At 46.7% G+C, this 15,030-nt stretch overlaps 2 protein-coding genes across 3 annotated transcripts in view; both read left to right on the forward strand.

Annotated features, from left to right (window-relative positions):
* The window catches only part of TDP1 (tyrosyl-DNA phosphodiesterase 1), a 79,675-nt gene extending 77,109 nt beyond the window's left edge, over positions 1 to 2,566 (forward strand). The window contains exon 16 of one of the 2 annotated variants that reach the window (XM_077267702.1): positions 2,314 to 2,566. In XM_077267702.1, the coding sequence (XP_077123817.1) occupies positions 2,314 to 2,387 (74 nt within the window). In that variant the 3' untranslated portion in view covers positions 2,388 to 2,566. The remainder of the gene's footprint in view (positions 1 to 2,313) is intronic. The other variant, XM_077267695.1, reaches the window with a different exon arrangement.
* The window catches only part of LOC143798623 (protein kinase C theta type-like), a 1,028,586-nt gene that overhangs the window by 25,483 nt on the left and 988,073 nt on the right, over positions 1 to 15,030 (forward strand). The window lies entirely within an intron of this gene.

Consider the following 15,030-nt stretch of genomic DNA (forward strand, 5'->3'; position numbering starts at 1 on the left):
TTGTTGGAAAAATGAGAAATCACTGGTCAAATTTTAACCTTTATAACTTCCAAACAAAAAAAAAATGATGTTTCAAAAATTGTGTTGATGTAAAGTAGATATGTGGGAATTGTTATTTATTATCTATTTTGTGTGACATGTCTCTCTGATTTAAGGGCATAAGAATTGAATGTTTGAAAATCGCTAAATTTTCCAAATTTTTGCCAAACCTCCGGGGTTTTTTTCACAAATAAACACAAGTCATATCGGCGAAATGTTACCACTAACATGAAGTACAATATGTCACGAAAAAAAACAGTGTTAGAATCACAGGGATCCGTTGAAGCGTTCCAGAGTTATAACCTCATAAAGTGACAGTGGTCAGAATTGTAAAAAAATTAAGGGGTAAAAAACACTCTGTAAAGATGTTGAAACAATTTGACATGCTGCTATTTAAAAAATAAACATTGCATAATTTTTATTTTGCCTCTACTGTAAAATGCTATGATTTTTCTGAACGGTAAAATAATTTGCATGTGAAGAAGCCCTAAGAGTCGCAGAGGACATTTTTGCAATCTTCCCCTTTGTACTTTGCTGTCAGTGAATGTGCTCACTGATATACTAACAGAGATATTTTCAAAACGATGACAAATTGTAAAATAATGTATATTAGAAATTTCTGGTCTTTTGGTTACACATTGATTATGCTTTGCTTCCTCTGGACTGGACACCGGCCCTTTAAGCTGCGGGTGACTTAGGCAGTAAGTGAAGGGGTTAATGCGGGGCCGCGGCTTTGTAATCACAGGTTGCGTTCCGTGTCTCATTTTAATTATAATAGAGCAGAGATCTGCGGTTTGGCTCGGAGCATCGCGTCTCAGCCCCGGGGTCTCTATAACCCCGCCGGGTGGGGGGGCCGCGCCATCCGTTCTCTAAAAGCTACGCCATTATGAAAGAGCATTACACCGAGCACCAATTTTGAGGGAGTCTGGAGGAAATTGGCTGTGCTCTCATTGAGAATTCATTATGTCTCGACTTCGTGATTCTGTCTCTTCTCCTCCTCGGAGGTGAGAATAAGATTCCCATCATTTTATATGTATCGGAGAAGAAAAAGGAAAGAGTGACATATTAGAGAATGGGACTTCAGAAACTTCAGATGTGAGCATTAATGACCTGAAGAAGATCGTTGCGCATAAAACCCCATTCTGCACCCCTCTAGGGGATGCCGGGGAGTGTTAGACCATTTCAGGGGCAGTCCCATGTATCCAAGGGTGATGTGACTCCCAAATTATATATGTAAGTAACATCCTGGTCTTCAGCTGCGGGCTCGCTACAGTGTCAGAGCTGTTATGGACAGAGGTGTTTTATTCTTTCCTTCCTTTTCATGAGATGAGAAGCGGCCAGAAAGCACGAGGCGCCGCTGATCTCCACCTTTGAAGTAATGCTGAATTAAACACAAATGGAGATGTCGTCAAAGTAATTTAAAGGAGCCTTCTAAAGTCGGGAAATAGGGGTATTTTCATAATAGACGGAGTATAAATTAGGTCGAGGGCCCTTTTAAAAGTTAATTGGCTACTCAAGTTGTTTCCTGGAAAGACGATTGCTTGCTGCTTGGCAGTCACACGGTTAATTTTTCCTCCTCACCAGTGAAGGGAGAATAATTCAAAACTGTGGGTGGAAAAAAGAAAACACGCAACGTTAATGGCGCGAAAACGAGGTCTCAATGGTTCCCGGAATCGCCACAATTTGACAGACGTTCATTGAGAAATTAATCTCCAGTGACAGGGAAAACGGCCAAGTACTGCGGACAGTCAGACGCTAGGGTAATGCCACGCATGCACACTGACCATGCGCTAATCCCCGCAATTACTGTAGTAGCCATTGTACTACAACTCCCAGCATGCCCTGATATATTCTCACCACATTCTGTGCCCTCCCATAATCCCTTGCTGTGCTGTGCTCATCCTGGACCTCCTGGTGCAGGAATAGAAATCCAGAACCCCAGTGAAGACTGACACAGGACTGTAAAGTTGGCTAATGGCTCATTTTGATAGGTCACTTTTAACCCTGTCTCCTCCTGCATATTGAAGCATTTTGCAATGCATGAATCAGGTTGCTCAGGCTGTACGGAACCCATTTAGTTGCAATTTAATTTGTTTCCGATACTGGAGTTGTATCTATAAAAGCCTGTTGGGTGTTGCATCCGCCTCCTCTCGTTATCCCAGAGCCTCTTTTATCTTCATCAGTGTACGATCGCCAGGCAACCAGCCCCCCCTCCCCAGCGATCCAGGCAGCCGCAGCCCCTCCGCCGCTCACCTCTCCTGTGTTGTCTTTCAGATAGACCCTGGGTCTGGAACATTCCCTACGTCAACGCTCCGGATTCGCACGGAAATATCTGGTGTCCCTCGTAGGACCCCCTCACCCCATAAGCCATGGAGATGATGGATGCTGGATACTGGAGCCTTAATCGCAGGGATCAGACCCATCAAATTTTGTAGGGGTTTGCTTTTTACTTTGTTGTTTTGGGTTTGTTTTTGTTTTTTCAGAAAAAAAAATAAAGAAATGAAGAAAAGTAATTTCTGTGCTGTTTACATATTCGCAATTTTCTTTCTGAGCTCATTGATTTGTATCAGATGTTGCTACGTTATAACTGACTTGGTGTTTGAGCTCCTCCTCTCCAATACCTCTGATTAGATGTCCGCAAAGGCTTTTATTCATGGACAGCAAAGGACATAAACCTAGATTTACTTCTCACAGCTGAGGCTTTGTTACAACATTGTCAGATTGAGACAATCCTCTATAAGCAAAACAGCCTGATCCATTTTACCTGCACTGATACATTGTAACAAACTTTCAGGACCAGAGAGAGTGACACAGAAGTATGTCCAGATTGAATACAATTGTAACAGAACCTCACCTGTGAAGAATTGTCATTTCTTCGATTGTCTCCCCACAAGAAGAGAATTTGTAATATAAGATGTTATTGAAAATTGCGGAACATTTATTTACATAGTGATGAAATCTAAGGAAGTGTTTGGGATACAAACCGGAAGTTTCCGCAATGACGAGGAACCCTGCAGATATTATATTAGAATTGTTGGGGAAAAGGTTGTGGACAAAGGAAGCCATCACAGCGGAGGTCTGTCAGCACAGAATGACTGATCAAACCAAGCACAGGGTCTCGATGCACCCCTGGCACAGCCTGGAAATGTCAGAGCATCTTTCCACCTACTTGTTTTCCATCTATTTTTGCCCTTCTCGGGCTCTATAAAGTCAGAGCTGTCAATCAAAGTATGGGGGGGTGGAGATAAAGGGAAAACAAGCCGATGGGAAGCTGCACTGAACTGTTCGGCCGCTCCAAGGGTGCACCGAGGGTTCGTGCTTGGTTTGAACAGTCATTCTATGCTGACCATTCCCTTCAAGTCTTGAAACGTGCCGTAATTATCACCCTCATGGGGCAATCACATGGCGAATTACTTGTCCTTCACACTATAACCAAACGACTGAGCAGTTCCTGGCAGAAGGCACGCTCTTCATCCGGCCTTTACAGCAGCTGCCTGGCACTATTCGTTACGCGTCGCTGATGATTTCCTATCGCACAATTAGACTTTTCTATATGAATTAACCATTTTGGGATCTGTCATTGCTTTAGTAAATTGGTGGGTGACACTAGTGACGGTGGGTGCGATTCAAGGAGATCGTCATCATCCTGGAGAACAAAGGATGTGTCCAATGAAATGAATGATAACGATTCTCAGTAACAACTAAACTGATACATTGTATCTAATGAATAATGCAAATAAAGAAAAAGAAAGAGCTGGCTGATTCCTGAACACAGTATCACACGGGGATGAGATACACCGCTCATATAGTGTCACACAGTGGGATTAGATGCACAGCTCTAAAGGCCCCGTCTCACATAGCGAGATCGCTGCTGAGTCACAAGTTTTGTGATGCAACAGCGACCTCAGTAGCGATCTCGCTATATTTGACACGTACCAGCGACTCGGCCCCTGCTGTGAGATCGCTGGTCGTGTCGGAATGGCCTGGACCTTTTTTTTGTCGTTGAGGTCCCGCTGACATCGCTGAATCGGTGTGTGTGACACGGATTCAGGATGCCTTCACTGGTAACCAGGGTAAACATCGAGTTACTAAGCACAGGGCCGCGCTTAGTAACCCGATGTTTACCCTGGTTACCATCGTAAATGTAAAAAAAAAAAAAAACAGTACATACTCACATTCCGGTGTCCGTCAGGTCCCATACCGTCCGCTTCCCGCACTGACTGACTGCCGGCCGTAAAGTGAAAGTACAGCACAGCGGTGACGTCACCGCTCTGCTGTTAGGGCCTGCGCTCAGTCAGTGCAGGAAGCGGACGCCGGGGGACGCGAAGGTGAGTATGTACTGTTTGTTATTTTACATTTTACACTGGTAACCAGGGTAAACATCGGGTTACTAAGTGTGGCCCTGCGCTTAGCAACCCGATGTTTACCCTGGTTACCCGGGGACCTCGGCATCGTTGGTCGCTGGAGAGCTGTCTGTGTGACAGCTCCCCAGCGACCACACAGCGACTAAACAGCGACGCTGCAGCGATCGGCATCGTTGTCTGTATCGCTGCAGCGTCGCTATGTGTGACGGGGCCTATACAGTATCACACAGGATAGGATTAGATGCACCGCTCATACAGTATCACACAGGATAGGATTAGATGCACAACTCATTAAGCATCACACATGATAGGATTAGGTGCACAGCTCAGCAGACAGTATCACACAGTGGGATTATATGCACAGCTCTTTCCATATCACACTGGGATTATTTGCACAGCTCCTACAGTATCTCACTGGGATTAGATGCACAGCTCATGCAGTATCAAACAGGATAGGATTAGATGCACAGCTCATACAGTATCAAACAGGATAAGAATAGATGCATAGCTCATACAGTATGGCACAGGATAGGATTAGATGCACAGCTCATACAGTATCACACAGGGATTAGACTGCATGAACTGCATATCACACAGGATAGGATTAGATGCACAGCTCATACAGTATCATACAGGATAAGAATAATGTATAGCTCATACAGTATGCAGTATGGCATAGGATAGGATTAGATGCACAGCTCACAGTATCACACTGGGATTAGATGCACAGCTCATACAGTATCACACAGTGGGATTATGTGCACAGCTCTTTCCATATCACACGGGGATTAGATGCACAGCCCATACAGTATCACACAGGAGAGGATTAGATGCTGAGCGGACGGTATCGCACATGACCGGCTTGGGCACATGGCCGCACACCGCTCAGCACCTCGGTCTCGTTTCATACCTGTAGTCTCTCTCTATGATTATTATTTATTGTTATAGCGCCATTTATTCCATGGCGCTTTACATGTGAGGAGGGGTATACATAATAAAAACAAGTACAATAATCTTAAACAATACAAGTCATAACTGGTACAGGAGGAGTGAGGTCCCTGCCCGCGAAGGCTCACAATCTACAAGGGATAGGTGAGGATACAGTAGGTGAGGATAGAGCTGGTCATGTAGCGGTTTGGTGGATCGGTGGTTACTGCAGGTTGTAGGCTTGTCTTGATCTGCATTATTACTGATGATGAGTTTTGGTCTTTCCGCTCCAGGGTCGCTGCTCCACATCCCCATCTTCCTGCCTCTCTGCTCTGTGATTACTTCGCTGAGTTGTCTCCGTTTCTTATCTGCGCTTCTATTTCTGTACTTTCAGGGTTTGTCTTGGCATCAAATGAATGTAATTAAGCTGTGATGAATGGAGGTAAAACAGAAGGATTTACACATTGACAAGTATTTTATGGTAGCAAATAGGAGCCATCTGTCATTCTGTTTGTAAACTCAGCTCATCCCTCCCCCTCCATCCTCCTTCACCCACCAGAGACTGATACCACACGTTTAATTCTTCCCATTAATAATGGAAAAACGCGTAATTGTAATCTTACAATACAATGGATGAATGTGTGCAGGCCCCATCCAAACCATGTAAGCACCATAAAGACCTGGCTCACAGCTGCTCAGTGCCTTGTTGGGTAGGTTTCCCCACTCAGAGGATTATCAAAATCTTCAAATAATTACCTTCCCTGATCACTGATGGTTATTTACTCCTGTATCTTTAGGCCATGTGCACACGTTCAGGATTTTTAGCGTTTTTTTCGCGTTTTTTCGCTATAAAAACGTGATAAAAACGCGAAAAAAACGCTAACATATGCCTCCTATTATTTACAAGGTATTCCGCATTTTTTGTGCAAATTTTGCGATTTTTTCCGCGAAAAAATCGCATAGCGGAAAAAAAAGCAACATGTTCATTAAAAATGCGGAATTGCAGGGATTCCGCACACCTAGGAGTCCATTGATCTGCTTACTTCCCGCACGGGGCTGTGCACACCATGCGGGAAGTAAGCAGATTATGTGCGGTTGGTACCCAGGGTGGAGGAGAGGAGACTCTCCTCCACGCACTGGGCACCATATAAGTGGTCAAAAAATAAATAAAATAAAAAATAGTCCTATACTCACCCTCGATGTCCCGCGCAGTGTTCCCGCCTCACCGCTGCACGCTGCCGTTCGGTTCCTGTAGCTGATGTGCGGCGAAGGACCTTGCCGATGACGTCACTGTCCTGTGATTGGTCGTGAGCGGTCATGTGACCGCGACGTCACGGAAGGCCCTGTGCGCACACACCAGCTATAGGAAGACGAACGGACGCCGCTGATGAGATGTCTGGGTGAGTATAAGCATTTTTTTATTTTTTTTATTATTTTTAAACATTCTATCTTTTACTATAGAATGCTGCATAAGCTGCATCTATAGTAAAAAGTTGGTCACACTTGTCAAACAGTATGTTTGACAAGTGTGACCAACTTGTCAGTTTTCCAAACGATGCTACAGATCGCTTGGAAAACTTTAGCATTCTGCAAGCTAATTACGCTTGCAGAATGCTAAAAAAACGCGAAAAAAACTGAAAAAAAACGCAAAAAAAAAAATGCGGATTTCTTGCAGAAAATTTCCGGTTTTCTTCAGGAAATTTCTGCAAGAAATCCGCAACGTGTGCACATGGCCTTAAAGTATCAGGACTTGATATTCCTGATTTGGAGTGCAAAACCTCCCATTTAATTGCTGCAACCACCACAGTGATACATAAGATTATGCTCTCCGCAGCCACCACTAAGGGGAGCTCCCTGTATACACAGATATATAAGATTTTGTTTGCAGCCACCACTAGAGGAGCTCCTGTCTACAGGAATACATAAGATGCAGTCTGCAGCCAACATTAGGGGGAGCTCAGAGATAGAAAAGCTTCTGCCTGCAGCCACCACTAAGGAGAGCTCCCTGTATACAGAGATACATGGTAAGATCCTGTCTGCATCCACCACTAGTGGGAGCTCCCTGTATACAAAGATACATGATAAGATCCTGTCTGCAGCCACCACTAGGGGGAGCTCCCTGTATACAGAGATACATGATAAGATCCTGTCTGCAGTCACCACTACGGGGAGCTCCCTGTATACAAAGATACATGATAAGATCCTGTCTGCAGTCACCACTAGGGGGAGCTCCCTTTATACAGAGATACATGATAAGATCCTGTTTGCATCCACCACTAGTGGGAGCTCCCTGTATACAAAGATACATGATAAGATCCTGTATACAGAAATACGTGATAAGATCCTGCCTGCAGTCACCACAAGCGGAAGCTCCCTGTATACAGAGATACATGATAAGATCCTGCCTGCAGTCACCACAAGCGGAAGCTCCCTGTATACAGAGATACATGATAAGATCCTGCCTGCAGTCACCACAAGCGGAAGCTCCCTGTATACAGAGATAGATGATAAAATCCTGCCTGCAGTCACCACTAGGGGGAGCTCCCTGTATACAGAGATACATGAGAAGATCAAGTGTGCAGCCACCACTAGGAGGAGCTCCTGTCTACAGGAATACATAAGATTCAGTCTGCAGCCACCATTAGCGGAGCTCAGAGATACATAAGCTTCTGCCTGTAGCCACCACTAAGGAGAGCTCCCTGTATACCGAGATACATGATAAGATCCTGTCTGCAGCCATCAGTAGGGGAAGCTCTCTGTATATATAGAGATACATAAGATCTTGTCTGCAGCCACCACTAGGGGGAGTTCCTTCTATACAGAGATAAATAATAAGATCCTTTCTGCAGTCACCACTAGCGGGAGCTCACTGTATACAGAGATACATGACAAGATTCTGCTCTCCGCAGCCACCACTAGGGGGAGCTCCCTGTATAATACAGAGATACATGATAAGATCCTGCCTGCAGTCACCACTAGGGGGAGCTCCCTGTATACAGAGATACATGAGAAGATCAAGTGTGCAGCCACCACTAGGAGGAGCTCCTGTCTACAGGAATACATAAGATTCAGTCTGCAGCCACCATTAGCGGAGCTCAGAGATACATAAGCTTCTGCCTGTAGCCACCACTAAGGAGAGCTCCCTGTATACCGAGATACATGATAAGATCCTGTCTGCAGCCACCACTAGGGGGAGTTCCTTCTATACAGAGATAAATAGTAAAATCCTGTCTGCAGTCACCACTAGCGGGAGCTCTCTGTATACAGAGATACAAGACAAGATTCTGCTCTCCGCAGCCACCACTAAGGGGAGCTCCCTGTATACATAGATACATAAGATTTTGTTTGCAGCCACCACTAGACGAGCTCCTGTCTACAAGAATACATAAGATTCAGTCTGCAGCCAACATTAGGGGGAGCTCTGAGATAGATAAGCTTCTGCCTGCAGCCACCACTAAGGAGAGCTCCCTGTATACAGAGATACATGGTAGGATGCTGTCTGCAGCCACCACTAGGGGGAGATCCCTGTATAATACAGAGATACATGATAAGATCCTGCCTGCAGTCACCACTAGGGGAAGCTCCCTGTATACAGAGATACATGAGAAGATCAAGTGTGCAGCCACCACTAGGAGGAGCTCCCTTTATACAGAGATACATGATAAGAGCCTGTCTGCAGGCACCACTAGGGGGAGCTCCCTGTATACAGAGATACATGATAAGATGCTACCTGCAGTCACCACTAGCAGGAGCTCCCTGTATACAGAGATCCATGATAAGATTCTGTCTGCACCCATCACTTGGGGGAGCTCCCTGTATACAGAGATACATGATAAGATCCTGCCTGCAGCCACTACTAGGGGGAGCTCCCTTTATACAGAGATACATGATAAGATCCTGTGTGCAGTCACCACTACGGGGAGCTCCCTGCATACAGAGATACATAAGATCCTGTCAGCAGTCGCCACTAGGGGAACACTCTGTATACAGAGACTGCAGCCACCACTAGGGGGAGCTCCCTGTATACAGAGATACATGATAAGATCCTGTCTGCAGCCACCACTAGGGGGAGCTCCCTGTATAGAGATACATGATAAGATCCTATCAGCAGCCACCACTAGGGGGCGCTCCCTGTATACAGAGATACATGATAAGATCCTGTCTGCAGCCACCACTAGGGGGAGCTTCCTGTATACAGAGATACATGATAAGATCCTATCTGCAGCCACCACTAGGGGGAGCTTCCTGTATACAGAAATACATGATAAGATTCTGTCTGCAGCCACCTCTTGGGGGAGCTTCCTGTATACAGAAATACATGATAAGATTCTGTCTGCAGCCACCACTAGGGGGAGCTCCCTGTATACAGAGATACATGCTAAGATCTTGTCTGTAGCCACCACCATTTGTTAGGAGCTCCCTGTATACAGAGATACATGATAAGATCCTATCAGCAGCCACCACTAGGGGGAGCTCCCTGTATACAGAGATACATGATAAGATCCTATCAGCAGCCACCACTAGGGGGAGCTCACTGTATACATAGATACATGATAAGATCCTGTCTGCAGCCACCACTAGGGGGCGCTTCCTGTATGCAGAGATACATGTTAAGATCCTGCCTGAATAATGTTTCCCCCAGTTTAGGCAACATGAATTAGATGACTGGTTCCTTTTAATAATTACTTCTATAGTGAGCTCCCCCTAGTGGTGGCTTCAGCCAGAATAAATTTGTTGCCTGTGTGAATGGAAGCAGAGGATATATATGTACAGTATATGTGTATGTATTTGTGCATATGTATGATGGCATTATTGTAGCTGGCAGTTGGTGGGTTTCTCTTGGCAGTATCACTGTGTTCTTTGCCCGGGTCCTCACAGATGAGCGTCACTGTAGACATCTTTTATACCCTATTCCTCAGGACCAGGACGATGATGAAATAACAGATTTGCTATTTTTGACCCCATTCTTTCAGTCTGACTCCTGGCATTTTCTTATATGTAAAAATAGATCTGTAAGATAAAGCAATTAGCGGAATTATCCGGGGCCGTTACAGAGTAGCGAGTGATAAGACGTCGCTGGTGACGGGAACCTCTGTTCGCTGGAGCCGGAGACTTTCTGCCTCCTCTGGTAAAACTAATTCCCAATTAGCCGTACACAGCAGCCCAGAGCTGCCGGCCTGATTGTCCACCATTGTTTTATCAACTGAACCATCTGTTTATTTCGTGTTTCCAAACTGCCTCACACTCGCTATCAAGCTTGATAAAGATCATTGGATCAAAACGTCGCCACAGAAGGCAGAATAAATATGAAGGTTTTTTTCACCAACTTCTGAGGCGTTAAGGTTGTGTTTTTGGATTTTGAATGTTTTTCCAAGAGGGACTCCTTGGATAGGACGTGCGCTGCTCCAATGGGTAAAGTTGACCCTATATTACATTGAGGTGCTGTGTACCACCATTGAATTGATTTACAGCGGTGATACAATGTCTCCGTCCCCCGGACGTCTCGTTCTTGGAGAGTGGCGGTACAGTCAGGCTGGGCCGCATTACTAATTCCCATTCACTAAGGCTTGTGCAGAACATATTTACCAGCAGGACATCTGGGAGATAATATTACACTTCACTGGATACATGGCGGCCCAGCCGGGATTAACGCAAGCTTGGATTAGGTGTTTTACCTTCGGGTCGGGTGCACACAGGACATTGGTTAATCCATTTCTTCTTTTTTTTATCTAACGAGTGGAAAAGTAGAAAAAAAAATAGACGCCTCTCTGTTGCATCTATTAGCTGTAGCTAAAGACAGAGGCCTCAAAAAGTGGCACCCACCACCCAGTGTGGCTCCGAGGCCCTGGGAATCCTTGTTCTTCTGTTTGGTTTGTATCAACATGATGGAAGGAAAGACGGACAGACAAATAAATATGAGACAGATATGAAACCCATAGATTAGACAGAGCACCAGGTAACACGTCCTGGCTCTAGCAGATCTGACGTTTACTGGACTGGTTTCACCATCATAGATAGCTCATGTACAGGTTCCAGCAGATATGCAGTTACTGCTTTCAGTACCATAGACAGATCCTGTACTGGTTGCACTGGTACTTGGCTATGGTTTCTGTACTGTTTGTACTGGTGGCTGTCTCGGGTTCCTGTACTGGTTGCTCTGGTGGTTATCTCAAGTTCCTATACTGGTTGCACTGGTGCTTGGCTCAGGATCCTGAACTGGTTGCACTGGTGGTTGTCTCAGGTTCTTGTACTGGTTGCTCTGGTGGTTGGCTCAGGTTCCTGTACTGGTTGCACTGGTGGTTGGCTCAGATTCCTGGATTGGTTGCACTGGTGGCTCGCTCAGGTTCTGTACTGGTTGCACTGATGATTGTCTCAAGTATCTGTACTTGTTGCACAGGTGGTTGTCTCAGGTTCCTGTACTGCTTGCTCTGGAGGTTATCTCAAGTTCCTGTACTGGTTGCACTGATGGTTGGCTCAGGTTCCTGTACTGGTTACTCTGGTGGTTGGCTCAGGCTCCTGTACTGGTTGCACTGGTGGTTGTCTCAGGTTCCTGTACTGGTTACTCTGGTGGTTGGCTCAGGTGCCTGTACTGGTTGCACTGATGGCTGGCTCAGATTTCTGTACTGGTTGCACTGATGGCTGGCTCAGATTTCTGTACTGGTTGTACTGACGGCTGGCTCAGATTTCTGTACTGGTTGCACAGGTGGTTGTCTCAGGTTCCTGTACTCTTTGCTCTGGTGGTTGGCCCAGGTTCCTGTACTGGTCGCACTGGTGGTTGTCTCAGGTCCTTGTAGTAGTTGCTCTGGTGGTTATCTCAAGTTGCTGTACTGGTTGTTCTGGTGGTTGCCAAAGGATCCTGTACTGGTTGCACTGGTGGTTGTCTCACGTTCCTGTACTGGTTGCTCTGGTGGTTGGCTCAGGTGCATGTACTGGTTGCACTGATGGCTGGCTCAGATTTCTGTACAGGTTGCACTGATGGCTGGCTCAGATTTCTGTAATGGTTGCACAGGTGGTTGTCTCAGGTTCCTGTACTGGTTGCTTTGGTGGTTATCTCAAGTCCCTGTACTGGTTGCACTGGTGCTTGGCTCAGGATCCTGTGCTGGTTGCACTGGTGGTTGTCTCAGGTTCCTGTACTCGTTGTTCTGGTGGTTGCCAAAGGATCCTGTACTGGTTGCACAGGTGGTTGTCTCAGGTTCCTGTACTGCTTGCTCTGGAGGTTATCTCAAGTTCCTGTACTGGTTGCACTGATGATTGTCTCAAGTTCCTGTACTGGTTGCTCTGGTTGTTGGCTCAGGTTCCTGTACTGGTTACTCTGGTGGTTGGCTCAGGTTCCTGTACTGGTTGCACCGGTGGTTGTCTCAGGTTCCTGTACTGGTTGCTCTGGTGGTTGGCTCAGGTGCCTGTACTGGTTGCACTGAAGGCTGGCTCAGATTTCTGTACTGGTTGCACTTATGGCTGGCTCAGATTTCTGTACTGGTTGTACTGACGGCTGGCTCAGATTTCTGTACTGGTTGCACAGGTGGTTGTCTCAGGTTCCTGTACTGTTTGCTCTGGTGGTTGGCCCAGGTTCCTGTACTGGTTGCACTGGTGGTTGTCTCAGGTTCCTGTACTAGTTGCTCTGGTGGTTATCTCAAGTTGCTGTACTGGTTGCACTGGTGCTTGGCTCAGGATCCTGTACTGGTTGCACTGGTGGTTGTCTCACATTCCTGTACTGGTTGCTATGGTGGTTGGCTCAGGTGCCTGTACTGGTTGCACTGATGGCTGGCTCAGATTTCTGTACTGGTTGCACTGATGGCTGGCTCAGATTTCTGTAATGGTTGCACAGGTGGTTGTCTTTGGTTCCTGTACTGGTTGCTTTGGTGGTTATCTCAAGTCCCTGTACTGGTTGCACTGGTGCTTGGCTCAGGATCCTGTACTGGTTGCACTGGTGGTTGTCTCAGGTTCCTGTACTGGTTGTTCTGGTGGTTGCCAAAGGATCCTGTACTGGTTGCACTGGTGGTTGTCTCACATTCCTGTACTGGTTGCTCTGGTGGTTGGCTCAGGTGCATGTACTGGTTGCACTGATGGCTGGCTCAGATTTCTGTACAGGTTGCACTGATGGCTGGCTCAGATTTCTGTAATGGTTGCACAGGTGGTTGTCTCAGGTTCCTGTACTGGTTGCTTTGGTGGTTATCTCAAGTCCCTGTACTGGTTGCACTGGTGCTTGGCTCAGGATCCTGTGCTGGTTGCACTGGTGGTTGTCTCAGGTTCCTGTACTCGTTGTTCTGGTGGTTGCCTAAGGATCCTGTACTGGTTGCACAGGTGGTTGTCTCAGGTTCCTGTACTGCTTGCTCTGGAGGTTATCTCAAGTTCCTGTACTGGTTGCACTGATGATTGTCTCAAGTTCCTGTACTGGTTGCTCTGGTTGTTGGCTCAGGTTCCTGTACTGGTTACTCTGGTGGTTGGCTCAGGTTCCTGTACTGGTTGCACTGGTGGTTGTCTCAGGTTCCTGTACTGGTTGCTCTGGTGGTTGGCTCAGGTGCCTGTACTGGTTGCACTGAAGGCTGGCTCAGATTTCTGTACTGGTTGCACTTATGGCTGGCTCAGATTTCTGTACTGGTTGTACTGACGGCTGGCTCAGATTTCTGTACTGGTTGCACAGGTGGTTGTCTCAGGTTCCTGTACTGTTTGCTCTGGTGGTTGGCCCGGGTTCCTGTACTGGTTGCACTGGTGGTTGTCTCAGGTTCCTGTACTAGTTGCTCTGGTGGTTATCTCAAGTTGCTGTACTGGTTGCACTGGTGCTTGGCTCAGGATCCTGTACTGGTTGCACTGGTGGTTGTCTCACATTCCTGTACTGGTTGCTATGGTGGTTGGCTCAGGTGCCTGTACTGGTTGCACTGATGGCTGGCTCAGATTTCTGTACTGGTTGCACTGATGGCTGGCTCAGATTTCTGTAATGGTTGCACAGGTGGTTGTCTTTGGTTCCTGTACTGGTTGCTTTGGTGGTTATCTCAAGTCCCTGTACTGGTTGCACTGGTGCTTGGCTCAGGATCCTGTACTGGTTGCACTGGTGGTTGTCTCAGGTTCCTGTACTGGTTGTTCTGGTGGTTGCCAAAGGATCCTGTACTGGTTGCACTGGTGGTTGTATCACGTTCCTGTACTGGTTGCACTGATGGCTGGCTCAGATTTCTGTAATGGTTGCACAGGTGGTTGTCTCAGGTTCCTGTACTGGTTGCTTTGGTGGTTATCTCAAGTCCCTGTACTGGTTGCCCTGGTGCTTGGCTCAGGATCCTGTACTGGTTGCACTGGTGGTTGTCTCAGGTTTCTGTACTGGTTGTTCTGGTGGTTGCCAAAGGATCCTGTACTGGTTGCACTGGTGGTTGTCTCACATTCCTGTACTGGTTGCTCTGGTGGTTGGCTCAGGTGCCTGTACTGGTTGCACTGATGGCTGACTCAGATTTCTGTATTGGTTGCACAGGTGGTTGTCTCAGGTTCCTGTACTGTTTGCTCTGGTGGTTGGCCCAGGTTCCTGTACTGGTTGCACTGGTGGCTGGTTCTTTTGGTGACACCACCCTGGGCTGCTCTTGGTCTTCTCTCCTTGGTCTCCACAGGGACAGGACACATTAAACCTCTTGACTCCCTTTGAAGTCTCTGGGGCTATAAATAACCTTAATTCACAGTGGGGGAGGACCCAACATGAGGAGCAGAGGAGGTGACAGTT

This window comes from Ranitomeya variabilis, chromosome 1 (genome assembly GCF_051348905.1).
Source record: "Ranitomeya variabilis isolate aRanVar5 chromosome 1, aRanVar5.hap1, whole genome shotgun sequence".
In the NCBI taxonomy this organism is placed as follows: domain Eukaryota; kingdom Metazoa; phylum Chordata; class Amphibia; order Anura; family Dendrobatidae; genus Ranitomeya; species Ranitomeya variabilis.